We start from the raw sequence: 22,097 nt of genomic DNA, 5'->3' as shown, positions 1-22,097 counted from the left end.
TTTTTGTTTTCACACTCAGTCATTCTGGTTTAACTATTGCCATTTATTTACTTATTGCAGCAGAGTGCAAATACCAGTTCCAGGCCTGGGGAGAATGTGACTTGAATACTGCCTTGAAGACTCGAACCGGGAACCTAAAGAGAGCCCTTCATAATGCTGACTGCCAGAAGACTGTCACGATCTCAAAGCCCTGTGGGAAGCTTACCAAACCCAAACCTCAAGGTAAATTCCATTTACTGAAAGCTGCACACCACTTCATTTAAATCACTGGATTTGTGATGTCACATGTGCTTCAGTGGGAACTCAGTAGTACAGGAGATTGTACTTTCGTGGCCTTTCCTCAGTTCTGCACTGCTCCTATCTCTCAGTGGTCAGGCAGACAATATTCCTGCGTAGTATAATCAGGGCAGTCTCACACACAAGAGGTAAGCTGAAGATTAGAGCTCCAATTTTAACCTTAGATGACCTGTACTGCTACCAGTTTGCTGATGTGACTTCCAGAGTACAGATACTTTTCATAAGTCACCTGTTGATAGGAACAGACCAATAACAACATGCAAAAATGTCTCCTGATAAAGATACCTTTTGTTTGGTATCAAATAATGACTAGTTGAAAAAAGGACTACTTTCCTTCTGGATAGGTAGTATTGAAGGGATGTTCTGCTCACTGCATGCTGAAATATGTAGATATTCTGCACTCTTGGGGTTGTATATTCTTTATTCAAAGATAGCAGGAAGGAGAGTACAGAATATATACGTCTTACGTCACTTACAAGTGACAGTGTAATTCCTAGTACACAGAAAGGCATATGCCCTGCATTTGTGTTTCCAGATGTCCCTTAGACAAACTTATTTTCTTTCTAATCATTAAAGCCTTTTCATGTAGTCTTTTGTTGGAGTAGCAGGTGTTATCTGTGTAGGATGATTTCTAGTGAGAGCTAAAACTGTGAGATCTTGTTTGAGATACAGAAGTAATGTGTTTAAGTGGATTATACAAGCCATGCTACCCTGGCATTTATTTGCTTAAAACCAGCTAGGTTTAACACATTCCAGGCTCCGAATACTTGGATAATTATAAAAATGAATGTGATTAGGAGTGACAGGTGCAATGGGGATGAGCAATTTTCAAATTGTGGGTGGTGGTGCACCATTGATCTGAGGAGTACCTGCAGGTGGCCTGCTCTGCTTGTGCAACCACAGACATGTCTGATGAAGTTACAGATGCTTTCTCTGTGTGTGCATGCATCCATCTGCTTTGCAGTCAGTACAGCTGTAACTGGTCTTACTTGCACATCATGCGTGGAGTTATCTGATAAGTGCTGAGTCTAGAACCTGTGTAGATAATGACAAGCTGTGAAACAGAAAGGATACAACTAGATTTTCAGAGACCAGCTGACTTGGTTGAGTTGGCAGCAAGAAACACCTTCATTTGGGGATGGAAGTGACTGGGTGGGAATGCAGGAAGGGCTCTGAGCTGTGTGATTTTATTGCTTATTAGTTTTGGGAGAAGGACTTTTTTGTGTTGGGTTTTTGGGGTTTTTTTTTGAGTAAGTTTCCATGCCTAACTGGCATTTGGGAGTTTATTGAATGAAGCTTCCTATTGTGCTGCCAGAAGGTCTCTGCCGCTCGAGCGACTAGTACTCCTCTGCCTTGTTCTGCTCCCGCTGAGTCAATATATTCTATCAATGGCTGTCAGAAGAGGGGAGAGGGAGACAAAGCAGAGCGTTGATGCAGCATCGTTTTGTGAGAGCAATGCTGTTGGGTGGTACAGGGTCGTTTTCAAGCTATAGTTTTAAAGGCAGAGCTTGTAAAATTGCTGGACTGGAGTTAACTTTAACTGATTCTAGATATGAGTGAGTTATAACTGAAACTGAAACTCGGATTGGGACTGACTGCAGCAAACATAGTTATGTGGTTTGACTTAATTAGGAAACCTGACTTCATTTGATGTGAAGGAATGCAAAAGGAGAAATAGGTACAAACTTAGGTTTGTGATCATAATAACTGTGGGCAGAAATTGTGCTCTCCTGATTTACGTTAGAAATCTCACGGCATCTTCCTGCATGCCACCTGCTCGTTCATCTGCTGTTGGCATTAGTAGAAGCAACACACATGGAAGTCATGCTTGCAGCCTGCCTGGGCCCTGAGCTAAAGATAAGAAGTCCATATTGCAGATCTGTGGGTATAACTACATGGGAGCTACACCAGACAGTGTGTTGGCAGCAGTAGGAGGAACTAGAGTAAGAAATCAGGTCAAGAAGATTAGTCCTGTGTGAAATGTTGTGCCCTACTGAACTTTATTTCTGAATTAAATATCTGAGTGCTGACATGTTAGCTGGAATAAGAATATTTGTTTTCTTCCTGAGGTGAAGAAAATTACAGGTTGGAGGTAAGTCCCCACCCACATCTAGATAAAGGAAAGATAAAGCTGTATGCAATCTGTAGTTAGAGTAGGACTCAAATTAATTCTTTGGAGATGAGAAGTAAGATCTAGATTATTGTCTGAGCACTTGGAACAGACTGCAGGCTCTCTTTTCACATATAGCTTTGCATCAATAGCTCAAGACTACAAGAGAAAAAGCATATGATACATTATTTGGAAGCAGCAATTTTTTCTGAGGCACGGTGTTGCATAAGGTCTGTATTGATATGCAGCTAGACCTGTAAATGCTGATCGAGTGCCGTCGGTTCCTACTGTGATTGCCTGGAGTAGCAGGGCAGTGGCTCTCTGGCATTTGGGAGCTCTGGCAGCAGAATAGTAAGTGAGGAGCTTATTGACTACAGGAGTCCATCCTACTGCTAAATGGTTACCTTTCTGTCTGGTGTGTGCTTCAAGAGCTGCATCACTGAATACATCTCTGACAGTGATAGGTTGGGAGTACCAAAAGCAGATGTGAACTGACTGAGAATATTGCACTGAAAAATACTAGTATATTCAGAAAAAGGGCTGTTTTCATGATTTTCCTGATTAACCCCCTTCCTGTGCGCTGAAATTTTCCTTCTATTAGGTGGTGTTTGTAACCTCTCCATTCCATCACTTTTCCTTTTGATTTCATATTGTAAATGGGGTGAGTAAAGGCCCCTATTTAGCTTCTCCGATCAATTGTAGTTTTATATATCTTCTGTTACTTTTTGTCACTTGCCATCTTTTAAGGCTAAAACCTCTGACTTAAGTATTTTGTTGTATAACAATTTATCCACGACAAGAATACTCTCTGCTGGACTTACCTAGATTCCTTCTATTATTACAAAATCATTTTTGAGATTAAGAGACTGGACTGTACACAGTATTCCAAGCATGTCCTCTACAGATTTGTGTTGAAAAAGAAAAGATTGTTGTAATACTTCCTTTATTGTTCATTACAGCCACTAAATAACCTAAATATGTTTTTCTTTTGATCGCTGTTTGCATGTGGAGTAGATATCTTTATCTGAGACCTTCACAATTCTCCCTAACTCTTAAATTTTTTGAAAAAGTTAAGTAATCCGGTTAGTTAAGAACCCAAGAAGGTGTGTGGGTAAGGCAGATTGTTTCATCTAGGCTTGCCCAATGAAGTATTGTGTATCGGGTTTCACGTGACACATTTGCTTAGTGTGACTTGGTGTCTGAAGTTCCTCCTTACCTTCTCTGTTCTTTGAGAAAAATGCAAATAAATTGATGTTATCTGTAACTGCTGCTCTCCTGTTGCTTATCCACCTTTCTGGCTCATGAACGTGCAGCAACTTTGCTGATAGTATGAATTCTGTGTCTCTCCCCTCCTCTCACCTAACTTTTTCAAAGATGACTACTGTTTCATAGGCGTTTGATCTATGCTTAACAGAAAGGAAAATTATACCTGTAGAAAAATCCTAAGGGTTATCATTTTGCAGATTTGCTGATAAAAGTATATTTTGGTTTTCCAGGAACTTCTATGAGCTGTGGCAAAACTTCTGCTAAATTAAACCAGGAGATACTAATTAACTTTGGGAATCAATGCCTGTCTCACAAACTGGTGATCTAAGTGTTCTTATGGATTTGTTTTATCATTAGTCAGCATTCATGGAAAAGCCTTAAAATCTCTTTGAAGCACTCTCATTATTTTGGAAACTAACAACAACAACAAAATTGTATTTTTTCCTTATTAGCAACTGCTCTGTCTCAGTATTTTTTCTTCTGAGTATGGATTGTAGTCTGTGACATTTGGTCATTTTGGATCTCACTGCTTGCAAGAGGAGAATTATTAGAGAAACTCTGCTGTGTAATGAATTTAAGGGGGAGAGCAGATGATGAATCAACAATTCGAATTTTATCTGAATTTCTAATGAGCTCTTTTCTCCATAGCTTTGCTGAGGTGTTCTCAGACTGGAAGACAATAGGTTGGTCCTGGGCTGCTGTGCTAAAATGTAGTTAACACAGGATGAAAACTGTCATTCGTTCTTGAATATTGTGTATTTGGACAGAGAGATTGTCAGCAACGTGACAGTGATATCCCAGACACCATGGTTTGTGTATTTAGTACACAAATGAGGTCATGAGAAAGCCTGTCACAAAGGCTGGAAAGGATGAAAGGATAATTTTTTATCACAAAATCCCAGTGGAGGCAGCCACCTCTCCTCTAGCACACACAATTGCATATTCTAATCAGTGTCTGCAAGGCTAGGATATGTTCAAGGTCCCCCTAAACTATCTTAGATGTGAAAGACTCAGGCACTTCTGTCGAGTGGCTGCTCTAATGGCCAACTTGCACTGAAGAGCAGAAGACGCTTCCGACATAGTCCATCTGGCCTACTTCACGGCCACCCAAACTTGATTGATGGTTGTTCGGGTTCCAGCCAGCCAGAAAGTAAAAGAATGGGGTATTGTCAGGATTCAGGAAACATTTTGCTTTAACTGCTGAGAGAAGAGGAATTTATTTTTATTGAGCTGGGTTGCCTGATAGGCTTTATTTCTTTTTTGACTCTTTCTGTCACTCTCATTCTTCCTCTCTCTCTCCCCATAACTCTTGTACTTTTAGCTATTTATTCTTCTGATTAAGATAAAATTAAATAGAATAAGCAGTCTGCCTGTTCTTTCTGCAATGTACCCTTCATTTTTTGAATTATGCTCCTTTCTGGTAACTTTTTCACCTGGCTTGCTTTAGTTCTTTTTAATAAATCTCCCTTTCCAACTTTTTATCAATTTACAGTATATCTGATCTATGAGTTACTTTATCCTGGCTTAGCTCAGTCCTTGCCACATAGGAAAACAATTCCAACAAAGGTTGGCAAACATTAACACTGCTTACACCACTGTTGTCTTTGAGGTGGCATCCACAGATCACATCCTCCAATCCGCAGTGTTTGGAAAGGTTTCTCACATGGAGGCAAGACCTACCCGAGTTGTTAATGGCTGTAATCTCTTTCCTGTAATGCAGATCAGGTGTAGCATTTGAAGGTCTAGCAAAGTGTCAGTGCAGTTCCCTGTGTTTGGCACGGTGTGCGTGCTGCTGCAGTGGAGGAAAGACTGCGGTCTGTGTGTTTTTAATAATTTCCATATTGTTTGAAGAGCTTTACTTAAAAGTTTAGTGAAATATAAATCATCTGCACTACATTGTTTCTTTCATCTAGCAATCTTTACAGGCAGCAATTAGCTAATCCTACTATTACTCCTTGGAGCTGGGGAAGTACAATTTAAAGAAAAGTAATAATTGAAAGTTGGAAAATGATTTTCCACATTGACACAGTGTCAGTGGCAGGTCCAGGCACTCAGCTAGGTGCTGTTGACTCTTGGCTTCATGCTCTGACTAGTAGCTACTGCTCCCTTTTACCCTAGTCTGCAATTACAATTATCGGAATGTGATGATTTACTTCAAGGAGAGTGCCTGCACTGCAATCTTTAATTAGGGTCTTTGGTTTTGATGTTAGTAATGTCAGTGGACTTAAGATAGTGTTTGACACTGACTTACCTTGTGTCTTCTTAGGGAGCTTAGTGTCAAAACAAAGAGCTGGACTTTTGTTAATGAGCAGGTATATCCTTGTCCTTACTTTGGTGCCAGGAGCAGAAAACAACAGCACTACAGTGGCAGCCTTGATTTCTATGTCCAGAGAAGACATCTCACAGTGCACTGCCAGGACAGACTGACTGCACTTTGGCAGGATGACTTGACTGCTGGCTGTTGCAAGGAGCTGACAGTGATGTTGTCTGAACGAATTGCTCTCCTGATAATGCACCTATTCATTGCTTGGGCAAACTAGGTGCTGCACTGACGAAAAGGACCACCTGCAGCCCACTCCATTTTGCGTGTTGGACAATTTGCTTTTTCTGGGGTGCCCTCCCTCAACTTTGCCTTTGTACAGCAATAAAATGTCTGCTTCTAAAGAGTAGCTGGAGGGGACACAGGGAGAAGAAATGACTTGTTACGACTACGATTTTCTTTTGTTTGAAAGATGCCGGTGTCTCCTGTTTTGGCATCACACTCGTGCTGTATCTCCCTCTTCAGGTTTCAGAATTCCCCATCTTTAATGTAACTCATTAGTCGTGCAGGCATGGAGCTAGCGTAATAATTAGTATTACAGGAGGCATAATAATAGGATCTGCTCAAACTAATTAGATATAAAAATGAGGGATTTTCTCGTATTAGGAAACAGCTGTGATAGTTAAACAAAACCTGAAAGGCAAAATGGGGAGGTTTTTCTCTTGCTCTAAGGGATGAGAGAGGTTTATTGAAGAATGGCCTCTGGCACTGACCAGGAGCCTGCAGTGAAATACAGTGATCTGAGCTCTGCAGGGCAGACACTGGCAGTGGATGCCCGGTGGGAACAGCATAGCTGGCTGTTATTATTGTTGCTATCGTCATGATTATTTGTATTGCATGAGTGCCCAGAGGCCCCAGCTGAAAAAGAGTGCCATTGTACTAAGCACTGCATAAACATTGTGAGAGACAGTTTTTCCATGAATAATTTATGCCTTATGGAGCTGAGAAATATGAAAACCAAGAGAAGAAACAGTGGTCCGGAGGGGTGAGACTGGCTACTAAAGCTTGGTTGTGTTTCCCTGTGCCCCTTGCTAGTCTGAGGACAAGGCTTGTTATTCCAAGATGAAGTAAAACTCACTAGAAACTTTAGGCTCTGAGACACATCTCTCTGATTTGGCTCCTGCTGCCATAACATGAGGAAATAAGGTTTTTCTCCATTTAAGTGGGAACAAAAGTAAGCCATATAAGAAAAATAAGCACAATTATGGTTACAGTGTGGGCCAGCCTCAAGCTGCTAGTAAGGTGCCAGTGCAGTCGATAACTAATAAAGTTTGGATGTCTTTAATGGTGTGTTTTCTGCTTCCATTTCCTTATGTTTCTTGGAGGCTTTGCACTGTGTTCTTCCTTGAGACTGCTTTGAAAAATTATACTGTTTGGATAAATAATTTGAATGTATCATCAGATCATAACATAATATCAATCTGACTGACACAGCCCTGATTCCAGGGAGCATGAAGTGCTTGTAGAAGAGGCAGAAAGAATTTTGTCTTTTAAAAAAAGAAGTATTTTTCAGTTTTTAGTTGTCCTGCAGCTTTTACAGGTGTTTTTCAAAAGAAAAGGTTGGGAATTTTCATGGGAAATCTAGGCCTCCGTGTTTTCTCACCCCCTGGTTTGTATTTCAGATTATTTTTTTTTTCTGTGTTGGCCCAAAAGATGAAAAACTGGATGTGACAAATGTTCTTGTTTAACCCTCTTGTGGCTGCAGGAGTTTCTTCTAGGGTTTAATACAGACGTTTGTGGGTGAAAGTTTAAATAGCCTCATGTGTGCCAATTCTGTTACATACTCATTGTCTCACTTTCCTGGCTTGCAAGAGCAGTCCAGCCTCCTTGGCGTTAGTTAGTGCCCTTGAGCCATGAAAATGCCTGAAGCTGTGGGACTTGCTGTGATAAAAGATACGCCATCAGCAAATGTTTACACTCATTACTGTTCCCAGCAGTGAAACAGAGAGAAAGCTCTGTTCCTTCCTTTCTGTCCTTTCCTTTCCTTTTCTACTTCTTCACTTCCTTTCCTTTCAAGCTTTTTTCCTCCTTCTTTATCCCTCCATCTCATTTTCCATGTCACTATCTCTCTATCTTTTCTTCTATCTGTGCTTACTGTGAAAGTTTTGCCGGCAACTTTTCAGAGTGTGGAGTACTGACCAAAGCCAAGCCTGTGTCCTGTGCCCTGAGGGTAGATTCCTTCTGGGGCAGATGCAGAAAGCACAACTGAGAAATGTGTGTGTCTGGTTTTCAAAAACTAACTAAATAAAATAGGGTCTCTATTCACAGTTTATCACAAATAACTTTCTGCTAAAAAACTATTTATATATAATATATATATTTATATATAATACAGAAATTAGTTTGACATATAAACTGCCTCTATGTGTGATCTTTTTGCTGTAGAGGTACATGCCAAACTCCAAATGGATTATTAATACTTTTTGTTTTCAGCAGCCTCCTGCAGGCATGTGAATGCAGAGAGTGAACTCTGAATGTATCAGTCTGTGCCTGCACCTGTCTCGCTGGCATTAAGAGGGATCTTCTGTACAGCATAGACAGAGGGCTGAAGAGCCGGCTGGGACTGGGTCCCTCTTGTGCTGAGCACAGAACATGACAAAGAACAGTAAGAAAGTCCACACCCGACAGAAGCAGCAGTACAAATGTACCAGAGGGAGATGCGAAGAAGCAAACAGAAGAGCAAAGTGAGCTACTTTGGGAAATCACTTTCCAGTTACCGGACCCCTTCAGCAGTCTCCAGTTGCAAAACAGGCTTTGCTTGAAAAGTTTATCCATTGCAATCTTCTGAATACTTACTCTTAAGACTAACATCGTAGATACATGTGACCCAGACGTAAAGAAAATGAGATGAAACTTTCCTCATCTTTGTCTTTGGGCCATTAGGCCATCTAGCAAAATCAGAAAATATGTGTGTCTTTGTGGTCTTTTGTGTGACTGTGCCTAGGCGATTTTGAAACTTTTTCTCCCGAATATTTGAATGAAGAAAATCACCAAAACAAAACCTTTCTGATGAAAATCCTCGGTTTCAAAAAATGACCTCTTTAAAAAAAACTCCCTGTAATTCCTGACTAGTTTCAGTAGGATGTTAAAGGAAACATTTCTAACATCTTACATCTGCATGTCAGGTTCAAGCAACGGCTTCTGACTGTTTAAGATTGTTTCAGAGCTTTGCAGCTAGTTTTAGAATAAATAGGATTAATTTTTCCCTGCATTTATTTCTTCTTGCAATTCCAATGAGAAAGAAAATGAGTGAAACTTTTTCCATGAGTGGCTCTTTGGTCCATTTCTTTGTCCGATATGTTAGTGTTTGTTACAGGCATAAATCTAGCTGTTCCCCATTCGTAACACACATTGCGGCATGCCTTCCTGGGTTATACGGGGTAGCTCCACCCTTTAGGTTTGAATTGGGTCCATCTTGTGTTCAACTGGGAACAAATCCAGGTCTATCCAAAATGGAAATTTAGCAAAGTGAGAAGCACAACAAAACCTGCTGGAGAGGAGTGACTGGAAGAATGGAGAAATTGAGAAACACTTACAGACAACTAGAGAAAGTCATTAAACAGCAAAGAGCTGAAGTATAGGGGATATAATCAATTGTAATACATTAATGAAGTAAAAGTCACATCAAGGTCATAGATTCATTGGAGTCTTGCCTTCTACTGCTCTTTAGCTAGTGGATTATTGCTTTTTTTTTTTTTTCCATCCAGTACAACTGTGTTGCTCAAAGAGGCTTTTCAGAAGAATTAATTTTGGAACACAATTGCTATTGTAATATAGTTTTTCCTTCTAAACCGTTTGGAATACATGAATGCTGTATATAGTGCAGGAAAATAGGAGGAAAAGGAATTAGATGGCCATGAAAGGTTCTCTTTTTCTAGAAGCAGAAGAAATACTATATTTAAAGAGTATGTCAGAAATCAAGGGATTTGTTTCTGCAATCGTGGAAATCACAAGATAGTACAGTTTCTCTTCCTAGAGAGCAGGGTGAACCTCTTTAGGCTAAGATTTTTTTTCACCAAGGGATAAAATCCTTGGCTTCATCAAAGTCAAGACAGCTCCCTTCCACTTGGCTTAGCATTTCATCCCCCAAAGTCAGAAATTCCTTGCACCCAATGGCACCATTGCCCTGCCCCACCACAGCAACCAGGTGCTTTGGAAAATTTGCCCCAATAAGAGGTAGAGAGCCCTTTAGAAAACCTGCCTTCCTCTATACTCAGTGGGACTGAGTGCTGGTTCCTGGGAAAACTGTGTCCTGAAGACCTGGTATCGAAATTCTTCACTCTAACCTTCCATCAGCACAGCTTTTGCTATTTCAAATGATTTATATTGCTTCTGGGGACACTGCTTGACTTTTATATGCAGGAATTCAGCAGTGCCATGAGTGAATCGTTACCTTCTTTTCAACAAATGAAAATAAATGCCTGCAAATCTCGGCTTACAAAGCTTGGCTTCCGTTAAAATGTAATTACTTCCCTTTTGTGCCTTACACATTAAGAGTGGCTTCAAATGGTGTGTGGCTCCTGTTCAACATAATTACTTTCCTTCACTGCTTGCATAATAAGAATGAGGCTCCAGTATAAAGATGACTATTTAAAGAGGGCTGCTGCCATTCCAAATTGCATAAAGTTAGTTCTGCTTATCAAAGCAATTTGTTTACTTGGTAAGATTCTCACTGGAATTTTTGTTACCAGTCATCATGGACCCACAGAAGAGGGTCCAGTGCTAATCCATGGCCACTACACCTTTTAATCCTGCGAATAATTCTTAGGCATACAACTATTGATAGGGTTATTCAGGTGATGTATGATTAGGTAATCCAGTGTGTGTGCATCGACACACTTCACTCTTGCAGGGGTATTGGTACAACACTACATGGGTGTTTTTGTCTTGCTGGAGGTGCTCTGGGTTCCAGGGGAGAGCAGGATGGATGGCTGTGCAGTGCTTGGTTGCTGCACTCTGCAGGGACTGCCAGGTATTCTGAATTTGCTCTTTGTGTGTGCCCTGGTCCAAGATCCTGGCCTCCATCTGATCCAGAGCACTGCTAGGCAGCCTCTCACTGTGGGATAAGAGGGAAGGAGGAAAGTATGCGCTGTAAACCAGACACAAAAATTGAGGACTGTTTTGTCATCCTCATTAATATTCTGGACCATACATAGCTTGCTCTTCCAGTACTTTTGTTCTGCTCCAAGGATGCCCAGGGATGGTTATGGTAATTATTTCCTTGATATGAAGAAAGCCAGAGAAAAGGCATAGTTCCTGCTACTGCTTTCCTCAGTGTGGCTGTGTGCTGAGCCACGCTGGAGGTGGAAGGGCAGTTTGGCTGGGGCACTAACACACAGTGCACTCAGAGAAGCGGGCAAACAACTACCCTCATCCATTCCCTCCACTGCACGGTTTGCTCACCTCAAGTGTGGAGAGACAGCGAGAGATAGCATCTGCTCCCACTTCAGTGCTGACCCTGGTATTAGTATCTGTAGGAGAAATACCTTTGATGAGGCATTTAATGTATTTAAATTAATGTGTTTAACTGTAAATATCAAATGTGTTTACATACTTTCATAAAGTTTTATATTGAGATGTTCCAGTTTGTGGCCCATGAGCCAGATGTGGCCTGTAGGGTAATTCTGTCGCAGTTAGGCACTTAGTCCAGCTGAGCAGGTCCCTGAACTGGCTGAAGTCTGCTCTTCTGAAATCTAGGGTTATCATCCTGCTCTTTGCTTTGCTCCTTTCTTTCTGGATCCTGAACTTGAGTATAGGTAGCTCATAAAGATACCTCTGACTGGTGTCTGGCTCAACACTGAAAAGACTGGACCACCTAGCTTTAAAGCAAATGGTGTGGTGAGTAGATTCAGATTAAAATTCTGCATGGGCTGGTGTGAACCTGAATTTCATCTGGTCAAGTCGTTTAGCCATAGTGGCTCTCAATATTATTGGTAGCACTTGTCTGCAGCAAACACATTCCATGTAGCAAACACACAGTTGATGCACAGATCCATGGCTCTGTCTTTGCAAACGTTGCATTAATCGGGTAGGTGAAGGAGGCTGCTGTTGACCCAAAGTGCTTGCAAACGGCAGCGTTCTGTTCAGGGTAGTCTCTGTTCATTGTGCAGTTTTTCTTACTTCCTTCTGGCTCAGCGGTGAGCGCTGCCAAGATCAAGCTGCTTTGCAGTGCCAGTGAGATGCGGAGAGCAGCGTAGCGGCTTTCACATCGTAAGGGCTGTTTCAGTGGGCACTGCTTGATGGGTTACTATAATTTCTGATGGCAGGCTGGGACCACATTAAGAGGCCCGGTAGGAAATGTCTGAACCGGCGGTCACATCCAACCTGTGCTAAGCTGAATTGAATTTCGATAATTTTCATGTGTGGAATAGGGATCTGAATGGGATTATTGGAGACGGTGTATCTGGGGGATCTTTCCTTCACTTAACTGGTAGATGGCTACAGCTGGTGCTGCGGTATGGGAGTGTTGAACTTGCAGGTAACTGGCATTGTACTCTCAGCTGGTCAGGGCTTTTGAGCATGGTGTCAGTGCTGGCACTGCTGGCATGGTGACCCTTTCAGTCAAGCCTGGTTACTCGGGGAAGGGAAGCATTGGCAGACCAAGTGATCAGGGTGACATGTATCCCAGTGTGGTTGTGTGAGCTGACCTGATAGTATGTCATAAAAGTCAAAATAGTAGTGTAGGGTGAACAGAGATGAGGACAACAAAAGCCTGAATGACACAGATGCGAAGAGTAGGTCGAGCAATAAGAAAACATGAACAAAGTACATCTTAAAGCAACTTTATACTTTGTTAGCCATGGACATACCGTAGTCTGTAGCCTGACCATAGTCAAAGCAGGTGGAGGATAGCTGTGAACAGACTTGTGCCTGAAAGTATGAACAGCAAATATGGGAAATATTTGAGCAGTTTTCTTTTTCTCTTTTTTTATATTACCACAGCTCTGGGGGTACATGTTATTTCATGGAGCAAATGTGCTTTGCATCAATACAGCTTACCTGTCTGAAAGATCAAGCTGTGGTGGTGTGAGTACCTTTAATATGAGAGGAATTACATCCCACACATGAGGGTTTTACTGTGCTGAGGCACAAAGCAGAATCACTTGTCTTGGTAGGTAGACGGGTTTGGGAGTTTGGGTGATATGCAGATTATCACAAGGTAGACAACAGGGAGGAATTGAGCTTTTGCTAACAGGAGTAGATAGAGACCCACAGGGGCCAAGTGCAAATGAATAAACAGTGGGTTGTCTGGTACCTCAAGTCAAGTGAGGATGGGGACCTGATGTGATCACACGACTCCAGACCAAAAGGTTCTCTTGGTGGTGACTTCACCCTTACCATGAACTGCACGTACTCTTCAGTAGAGTCCTTTTAGTAGTCTGCCCACATTCATATGTCTCCTTTGCTTTTAGTAAATTTAGTTGAAGTCTGCAGAGTGCCTTTCTGCTTGTGCTGGGTCTAAATAGATTTTACAGATTCAAGTGCTGGTCTGATTGATAAAATGCTGCTGTTTCTTTCAGAGAAAGCAGTACTGGGGAGGAAGAGAGAGAGTGAGAGAAAGTGCAATCAATACAGAGTCCAGGAGGGTCAGTGATACAGAGGGAAAATTAGAGGAAGTGGAGGATGTGGGTGAGAGAGGATAGGAGGGGAGACAGAAAATTTGTAGGGGGAAAAAAGCTTTAGCTGAAAGCAAATTAGATATTAACTTAATGAAAAATGACATTTTGGAACAACGGGCTGTAAGATAGTGCCAGATTCTGTGAATGGCTCCAGACTGCGGGCATGCATACACACACGCACACACAAACAGACACACATAGAAAGGCAGGGGAGAAAAATAATAGTACATTTTCTAATGAAAACAAATTATTTCTTGTTTTAAATTATTATCCCTTTAAATGTTAAGCAATTTTTTTAAGGGAAGGAGATTTTACAGCAGATTATGTGACTAAACATGAAATAGGCATTTTATCTTGCTTTGACTAAAGGATTATTTGAAACAATTTTTGTCTTGTTGAAAAAGATGAAGAAAAAAGATGTTGTTTTGAAACACTAACAAACAGGAAAAACAACTGTCAGAGAAATGTGATAACCTAAGTCTCCCTTCTGCTGAAGGTACCCTGGCCCTATCCATAGCTGAAAGATGTCAGTGTAGTTCCCTTGGCTTTAATGCAAGTAAGCTGGTTTTACCAGAGCTGATGATTGCTTGACTGTCGATGTTATGCAAACTGGTCAGAGAGAAAAGAATTGTATTCACAAAGAAGAGTACCACCTTAAGGGCCAAGTGCTTGTCTTCTCATTCACGGTGGTATTTGTTCTTTAACCTGAGATGGTTTTTGTTGGTTTGTTTGGTTTTCATGGGTTTTGTTTGGGTTTTTGTGGGGGGCAGTGTTTTTTGAGAAGGAAGAAACGAAGGCAGGATTCAAAGGAAGAAAGTGAAATCTGGGTTAAGGCAAACATGGGTCTACTTGCTTGCTATTTTGGTTCCAGGAAAGATGCTTCACAGAAACTCAGTTTCCGTCTCTCTCTAGTACTGTCTTTTGTGGTGGTATCCACGAGGATTTATTCACTTTCCCAGTGAGAGTTGTTATTTCCCCCATTACAAGGTGACGTGTGATACAAGAGTACCTAATCCCCTTAATTCATATTCATTTTCTAGCCTCCTCTGTGAATTTCCTCTGCCTGTAGAACACCACACTACCCTATGGCACAGTGAAAGTTACCACAGATGGTAATATAATGTATAAACTTGTACCTTCACATCGTTCTCTTATTTACTGCAAATTAATCAGAGAAGCAGATGCTCCCTAGTCCCTTCCCTGTCGTATCAGTACCAGCTGGCTGGACAGGCCGTGCTCTAACGACTCCAGGCCAAACTTCAATTGCCTCTCAACTGTACATAGGTGTTTGTCCCATACAAAAGGGGAAGGGTTGGCAATGGAGAAGCTGAAGAAACAAGTGAGCTTTCTCACCACGCTCTGGAGTTGCTCTCATATTCAGAGAAAGCCAAAGACTAACAATGAAACAGAAAGGAAGCAAGGGAGGGGTATGTGTGTGGGTAGTGTGTGCAAAGCTTTCTTCCAGCTCTCCACTGAGCCATGACCCGGTTTCTCCAGGAGCTGCCTGCTGTTTTCTTATTTTCAAAGCAAGTTCCTGAGACAATGCTTTGCATGCCAAACAGGGTCAGCTGCTCAGATAGGAAGGGTTCTGAACTGGACATGCACCCCCTCCTTTCCATCTTCTCTAGCGCCTCGACCGCTTCTTTTTTTGCTGTTTTTCCTTCTGTTTTCCCTTTCCTTGTCCAGAATGAGGAAACAAAATTAGTTCTTGTGGGCACAGAGAAAACAAGGGGAACTTTCAGGCATATGGGATGAAGTTTTTTGCAGTGACTGCTAGATGCTAATTTTTTATTGTTATTGTTATCTTGACAGAATCCAAGAAGAAGAAAAAGGAAGGCAAGAAACAAGAGAAGATGCTGGATTAATGGAGCCAACTTGGGCAATGTGAGAAAAGGACATCAGCAAACACGATCAGTTAACAGTTTCATTTATACCTAGGCATTTTATCCTAAAATTATTTATAGCTTAATGGTACCATAGAAGGAAACAAACAAACAAACAGAAAAAAAAATGCGCTTTTTATTACTTTAGTATTTTTAATGTATAACCCTAACAACAATTTTTAGAGGCCTGTAATAAGGACTCCAAACTCATTTAGAAAATTACGTCTATTGTATATTGAACAATGTAGAGGTTTTAAAAATATTTTTTTCTCAAGTCTTGCCATAGGTCTCAGTCTGGTAATTACTCCATGCAAGCAGAACCTGAACCTGTGTGGAGCTCTGCTGAAGCCAGTGGTGCCCTGTGTGAACATAAGAGTCTGGCTGGATGGAATTATATTTAACATTGGGACCTTATATCTGGGAAAAAAACCACACTTGTTTCTGAAGTTCTTATTACATCTGGATAACTGTATGAAATTATTTGTTTAAGGAAGGGATGGGGGCATTTTGTTGAGTATTTACAGGCATAGAATTTTTTTGGATGTGGTGAATGTTCATTCCAAAATGCCACCATCTCCAGATAAAAACCAGTAGCACTCCTATCCTTGGCCATATTTTGGATGTTGGCAGTAAAAATTCTGAAATCTTTCAACCGCTGGACATAGAAGAGTCCTAATTTTTCGTGATTTTCTAGCGATGATTTTTCCAAGTGGAATGATAGCAAAACTTTCCATTTTTTAGCATATCAACGCTGTGGATGGTAGTGTCCTCTGTTTTACCTATAAAAGCTGAAAAATGCTTTCTTTTATTTGTTTGTTTTGCCAGAAGGGAGAATATCCTTTTCACAAAAATCTAGTTGAAATTGTTGTGATTCTGCCTGACCCAACTCCCTTTTGTATCAGTGGGAATCTTCCTGTTGATTTTAATTATAGCTGATTGAAAAATAGTATGTCTAGTGGGAAGTAACAAAAGAAATCTGTTTGGAAGCTGCCTGAGATAGTTCATATTTCTGACCAAAAAAGGGACAATTTGTGGGACTTGAAACCAATAGGAATGAAATTAATTTTTGTTTCTCTGTTAGTAGAGCAGAAGGGAAATATAAAACCAGTACCTTTTGCTTTCTTCCATTTTTTAATAAGCAAAAAGACCTTGCAAAAACTGTCAAAACAGTTCTGTAGCTTTTTTTTTTTTTAAATGGTCTGCAGGGAAAACAAAAAGAAAAGTTATAAACAGCTGGTTTTCAGTTTGTTCAATTTTCCCTATTTTAAATGATAGTAAGTCCTGAGAAAAGTCACAAAGAAAAAAGATCTGACAAAAGGCTGGTCTGTCCCCAGGTGAAGGGTTGTTTAACAAACTAAACAACCAGCAGACCAGACTTTCTAGAGGAAACATAAGGGATTTCAGTGCCCAAATTAATTTCAAAATCATTGCTTTTAAATTCTAAATCTTAAAATTCAACAGCAAGAAACAAGGTTTGTCATTTGTGTAGGCTGCAGGCTTGCCTGCTGGTTGAGAGGACTGGTCTCCCTTGTACTGCTGCGGGTACCCACTGACTTCAGCGAAGCTGCAGCAGGGTGTGTTCATCTGAGTAAATCACATTGCTCTCTTGGGATTAGCCTGTAGACAAGCAGAGAGTCTTTTTCCAGACTAACATCACTCCTGTATTCTATACAAAAAATTTATAACAATTGCAGAGCTTGCCCTCTTTTTTCTTATATGGAGGGTATGGCTGATCTGAACTCACAGTGAGGCAAGTCGTTCTGTAGATGTTCCCAAACCCTTTGAAGCCAGCTAGCCAAGGCTGCACATAGCTCAAGGTAGACTAGCCACACAATTATTTCCCAGACTCCTTGGGTGTGTTTTGCAGTCTGTGTTGATGTCCTTGTTACTTTGACTACGCTGTTAGACATACCTGAGCCAGTGGTATAGTTAAAAATGTCCCCAACGCGTGGTAGATGTGCAATGACCAAATCCAAAATCATAAAGGCTCATATTCGGGTGGTTCTGGGTGCTATTTGGGTTGTTCATGGTCTAATCAGGTCTACCTGTGCTTGTGCCTCAGACTAAGCTAACGGATTGGTAGGTCTGATTGAAAGCAAAGGGAGAAAGAAGCTTTTTCACTCACCAAAGGTTTATCTGTCTAAATGCTGCATCAGTTCACTTGAAGTGGTTCAGCTTTGAGTGCAAACACTGTTGCACCATTCTCTTACACTGGTTAATCTAGTCCATGTTTAGTAGGGAGCTGGCAGGAGTTGGGAATGATGCTGAGACCAACAGTTTGACTATTCTTTAGCAAACCTTAGATGTGAATTCTGATTTCCACCTCTGTGAGTAAGAAGAAAATAAATTCCCCTGTGTTTCCTCTGACACATTATGGCCCTTATAATTAACTTCCCATCTGGCTTGTTAAAGGAACATTCCTAATAGTTTTTGAAGGAGGCCAGTCAAGTTCCTGTGGTGGTGTAGGGCCTCCATGGAGAGAGTTTACAGAAAACAAACAAACAAAAAAATACCATGTTAGGACCAGAAGAAAGCTCAGCAGTCCTGGTAGCAAAGGGTGTGAAATAGGAGAACGCTTCCTCTGTACTACTCAGCCACATATGTTTGGATCTATATTGGCATCTTATTGTTGACAGTGATTGGAGTTGTATCTGTCATAGTTTATAAACAATGAAGAAAATTTCCAAGAAACCAGCAGAAAACATTCTGTGGAAACTCTGGCTGTGAAGGAGATGATAAAAGTAATTCATGGCAGAACAGAGGAAGACTGAATAGAATCGGTCAGTCAAGTCAGCTCTGAAAGGAGATACCTGGTACCTAATAAGAGCAGTTTCTTCACTAGTGACATTATCAAGAAAGCAAGAGGCAAGTATCTGAACAAAACCTCTTCCCACCCTATCTTGCTCAGTTTCCACTTGAGTCATTCTGGATTTTCTCCTTATTTCCTTTCTAATCTGCTACCCTCCCTCCTTTGGGAGGGCAAGCTTGTCTGACAGTGCTGTGGGGGCGGCTACTTCAGATGAAATATGTGTTTTGCCCTCTTGGTGCTATCCTGTTACAATGGAAAATGACTTAGCATAGCTGTGTTGCTTAGCTAGCTTAACCAACTGAAGCTTGTTTTATGAATGTCCCTCTCGAGAAGTGGTTTCCATCTTCACTTGCTACAGCTATGATATGGTATGGGGAGATGATTGAAATCCCCCAAATGACAGCCTTTTTCTGAGCACTCAAATCCCTTAGGAAAGAGAGGGGCGAGTTGCTGAACATCAGCTGAGGGTGAATCGGCATCCAGACTCTGGATTCTAGCAAGTTTAAACGTAGGGGAATTTGGATATAGCTCCCTTCCCTTCCTCTAAGTAGGCTGAGCCATGCTTCTATGCAGTTAGGCCTGTCTGTATCTTCATTCAAAACAATATTGAGGTTTGCGGCATTTTCTGACTTTGTCATGTCTCTGACAGAAGTGCCTGTATTGAAAGAGAATCATTGCTTGTCAGCCTGGCATATTTAACAGACCATTAAGTGCAGCAAAACTATAGGGCAAGGCTTCTGGAAGGGAAAACATTTGTTGTACATGCAGGTAGATACTGAGTTGTAACTTACTGATTCTCATCTTCTAATTCCATAATGACATTCTGGGCTGTACTGTTTTTCAAAGGAGAAAAATTAGAAGAAATTAAAGAGTAATAATTATAAAATGTGTCAACAGACAGTGTTGGAGACTGTAAAGAAGAGACAGGTATGAAGTCAGGAGGATTTTATACAAACTTCTTTTGCGTGCTCCTTGAGTAGGGAAGACAGGGTTACTGGCTGGCACATTTGTTTTTATGCTTTGCTAGATTTGTGCCTTAATGAAAACTAATCAAATGTGGAATGTTACAGAGAAGTAAAGTCCCACTCCAACCTCAAAAGAACATGTCCAACAGGAGGCAATGTCAAAAGGAGACAACAGTATGTCTGTCTTCTCTGGTTTAGGAGTGCAAGTTATGATGATGTAGATAGGAGAAGACATAACATGTTTTTTTAACTTTGGTGTATATGCTTCACCAGTTGGCATGTGGCAACAGACAATTCAAGTAAAACAACGGAGCATTAGGATGAACTAAGGGGAAGTGAACGCTTATGGAAACTGTTTATGGAAACAGGCCTATAAAACCCCTGAAACTAACCATGCTGCTAGCAGGGAGCATCTGAACATAAACATTGTGTAGCATTCCCATTTTTTTAATGAAACCCCTTATATATATGATGAACTGAGTTTCCTTAGTCTAATGGCAGTGATGAGGGTGGGACAAAAGCCAACCTGACTTTCCCTCAGTCTAGGAACTGCAACAACATTAACAATATAAACATGCCACTTTTCTAAAGCAAAATATTGGTGAGGTACACCATTTTGACATGACACAGTAATCTTTCAGATCTCCCAAATTCTTATGGGAAGGTGAAGCAATATGTCAGTGGGGGTAGACTTTCAGCATTGTTTAGTTTTGATCCAAAAGCACACAAAGTTTTCTACTGCTATGAACAAGCCTACCTAGACCTGTTCCCATTCTGCTACTCTTCAAAAATGGCAGTCTGCCCTGAGGCCTCATCACTCTGCCCTGAGCAGAAATGAGATATTTCAAGGAAAACATGGGAATTCAAGTATATTCAACTATCATTATCTCATTGGTGGGGCTGTGCAATCCTTTTGCTCTTTCTGCAGTTTGCCATTTAAATGTGGAGTGTCTTGCCATCCCAGATGGCTAAAAACTCAGTAGGTATCTCCTAGTCTTTAAATCCCTGGGCTTTGAATGAGTTGCCTATGAAAAAAACGTACTTGCAGTACTTATTCCTTTCTTACAAAAAACACAATAACAAACAAAACCCACAACAAAACCGAAGGCATGTGTCCAATGTATGAATTTACTGATGAGATAAAACAGAGGCTCCCAAGTATTCCCATTTCAGAAGGTCATTCAAAGTTAAAGACTGTACAAAAGCTTTAGCCCTGAATTCTGTGACGTAACACTAGGAAAATGGATAGCCTCTGCAGGGCTGTCTTACCATAGCCAATTTCATTCAATTAATTACACTGTTTGAATTCCCTCACCCTAATCTACCTGGCAACAAGACATTATTTAACTTTTCTCATTATGTCATTCATTACACTTCCCATATTATAATTATGTAGTTCATCTAGATTTTTACAGTTGAAGGAGATGGCTGTGATAATCCAGAGTGTGTGTGTTGTGCTTGCTGAGGGGACCTGAAGCAGAGGCAGGCTACTACTGCTGCAGCTTGGAGCTAGAAATCACCGAATGAGGGTGTCGGCATCAGACACAGCAGCTCTCTAAATATACATGCGTATATATATCTCTCTCCAAGCAAAGATGTGTATAAAAGTGCATCCGTAACTCAAAATGTGTCTCATAACTAGTGCTGCCATGTTTTCAAGCTAAAGTAGAACAGAAAGAGCTTTTTGTCCTGCGTTGTTATTTACACAAGGATACAGAAGTGGTATATAGGATGAAGAGCTAGGTTTTTTCCCACTTGCCAGCCTATCAGTTGAAGGGTAGCTGTGTCCAAGGAAAATGCAAAACACATGCCAATGAAATGGCCAATAGGACTGAGTATCAGAGTGGTGTTCTCTTCTGTCACACCAAGTACACGGAAGGGCTTTGTTCAAAGCTTCGAAGTGGATGAACTGCTTCAGTTAGGTGTGAACATAGAAGCCCAGGCAGAAAAAGGCTTTTTCTTTGCCAATAAAAAGTGAGGAAAATGGGAAAAAAAAGATCAAAAAAACAAAGTAAAACAGAAATCATCTTAATTGCAGTTTGGGTGTTAAACAGAAAGAAGGAATGAAAGTCAAAATAACAAATTAAAGCCTGAATATCATGTTCAATGGATTTCTAATTCTGTATATATCTATTAAACCAGTGCTATATGATATCTTCTCATGGGTTACTCTCTTTTTCCTGTTCCTTTTTTTTCAGTTTGTATATTGATTTTGTAAGCTAGCAGTGTGTTACCTTTTCGATTTTTTTAAACTTGTATGAAAGCCATATATCCATATTGTAGAATGAAAGCATTAATCCTGTAACATCCCTTAATGTTTCCCTTAGCTCTGTGGGATTGTGGGAGGCTCTAGCGAATGTATATGTTTACCAATTGTATCAACATAATTTACTTGCTCTTAGTGGCGATAAAGAATTAAATAAACTAATACACAGAAGTGTGGTGTTCTCATTTGGTTGTGGAAACTGTAGGGGACTTCTGAAGTTTTTTAAATTAATTCCAAGTATTCTTAGTGGTCTGTCTTTATTGTACTAATTTCCCATCAGCTATAGGCATTGCTTGTTACAGAAACACTTTTCTTTGTAAATTCAGAAAAAGTTTTAATCTGTAGAAGGAAGTCTGCCAGAAAATGATTCTAGCTGAAAACAGCTCTTTGGTTTGTGCATACTGAAGTCTGTCTGCCCCAAATGCCTGACACTTACCAGTTCTGTAAAGCAGCGTGTTTCAGTATACAGTTATCTCAACCTGTATAATATTGACACAATGATGGGTTACAGATGAGGAGTTTGATTTTTTTTTTTTTTTTAAAATTACTCTCTCAGTGAAGC

At 40.7% G+C, this 22,097-nt stretch overlaps 1 protein-coding gene across 4 annotated transcripts in view; it reads left to right on the top strand.

Annotated features, from left to right (window-relative positions):
- PTN (pleiotrophin) overlaps positions 1-21,706 on the top strand; it is an 80,266-nt gene extending 58,560 nt beyond the window's left edge. For 3 of the 4 annotated variants that reach the window (XM_052789884.1, XM_052789885.1, XM_052789882.1), the window contains exons 4-5: positions 61-222; positions 15,425-21,706. In XM_052789884.1, coding sequence (XP_052645844.1) covers positions 61-222; positions 15,425-15,477 — 215 coding nt within the window. In that variant the 3' untranslated portion in view covers positions 15,478-21,706. The remainder of the gene's footprint in view (positions 1-60; positions 223-15,424) is intronic. The other variant, XM_052789883.1, reaches the window with a different exon arrangement.
- The last annotated feature ends 391 nt before the right edge of the window (positions 21,707-22,097 follow it).

This window comes from Harpia harpyja, chromosome 6 (assembly GCF_026419915.1).
Source record: "Harpia harpyja isolate bHarHar1 chromosome 6, bHarHar1 primary haplotype, whole genome shotgun sequence".
NCBI lineage: Eukaryota > Metazoa > Chordata > Aves > Accipitriformes > Accipitridae > Harpia > Harpia harpyja.
This window is presented reverse-complemented; position numbering and strand designations above follow the sequence as displayed.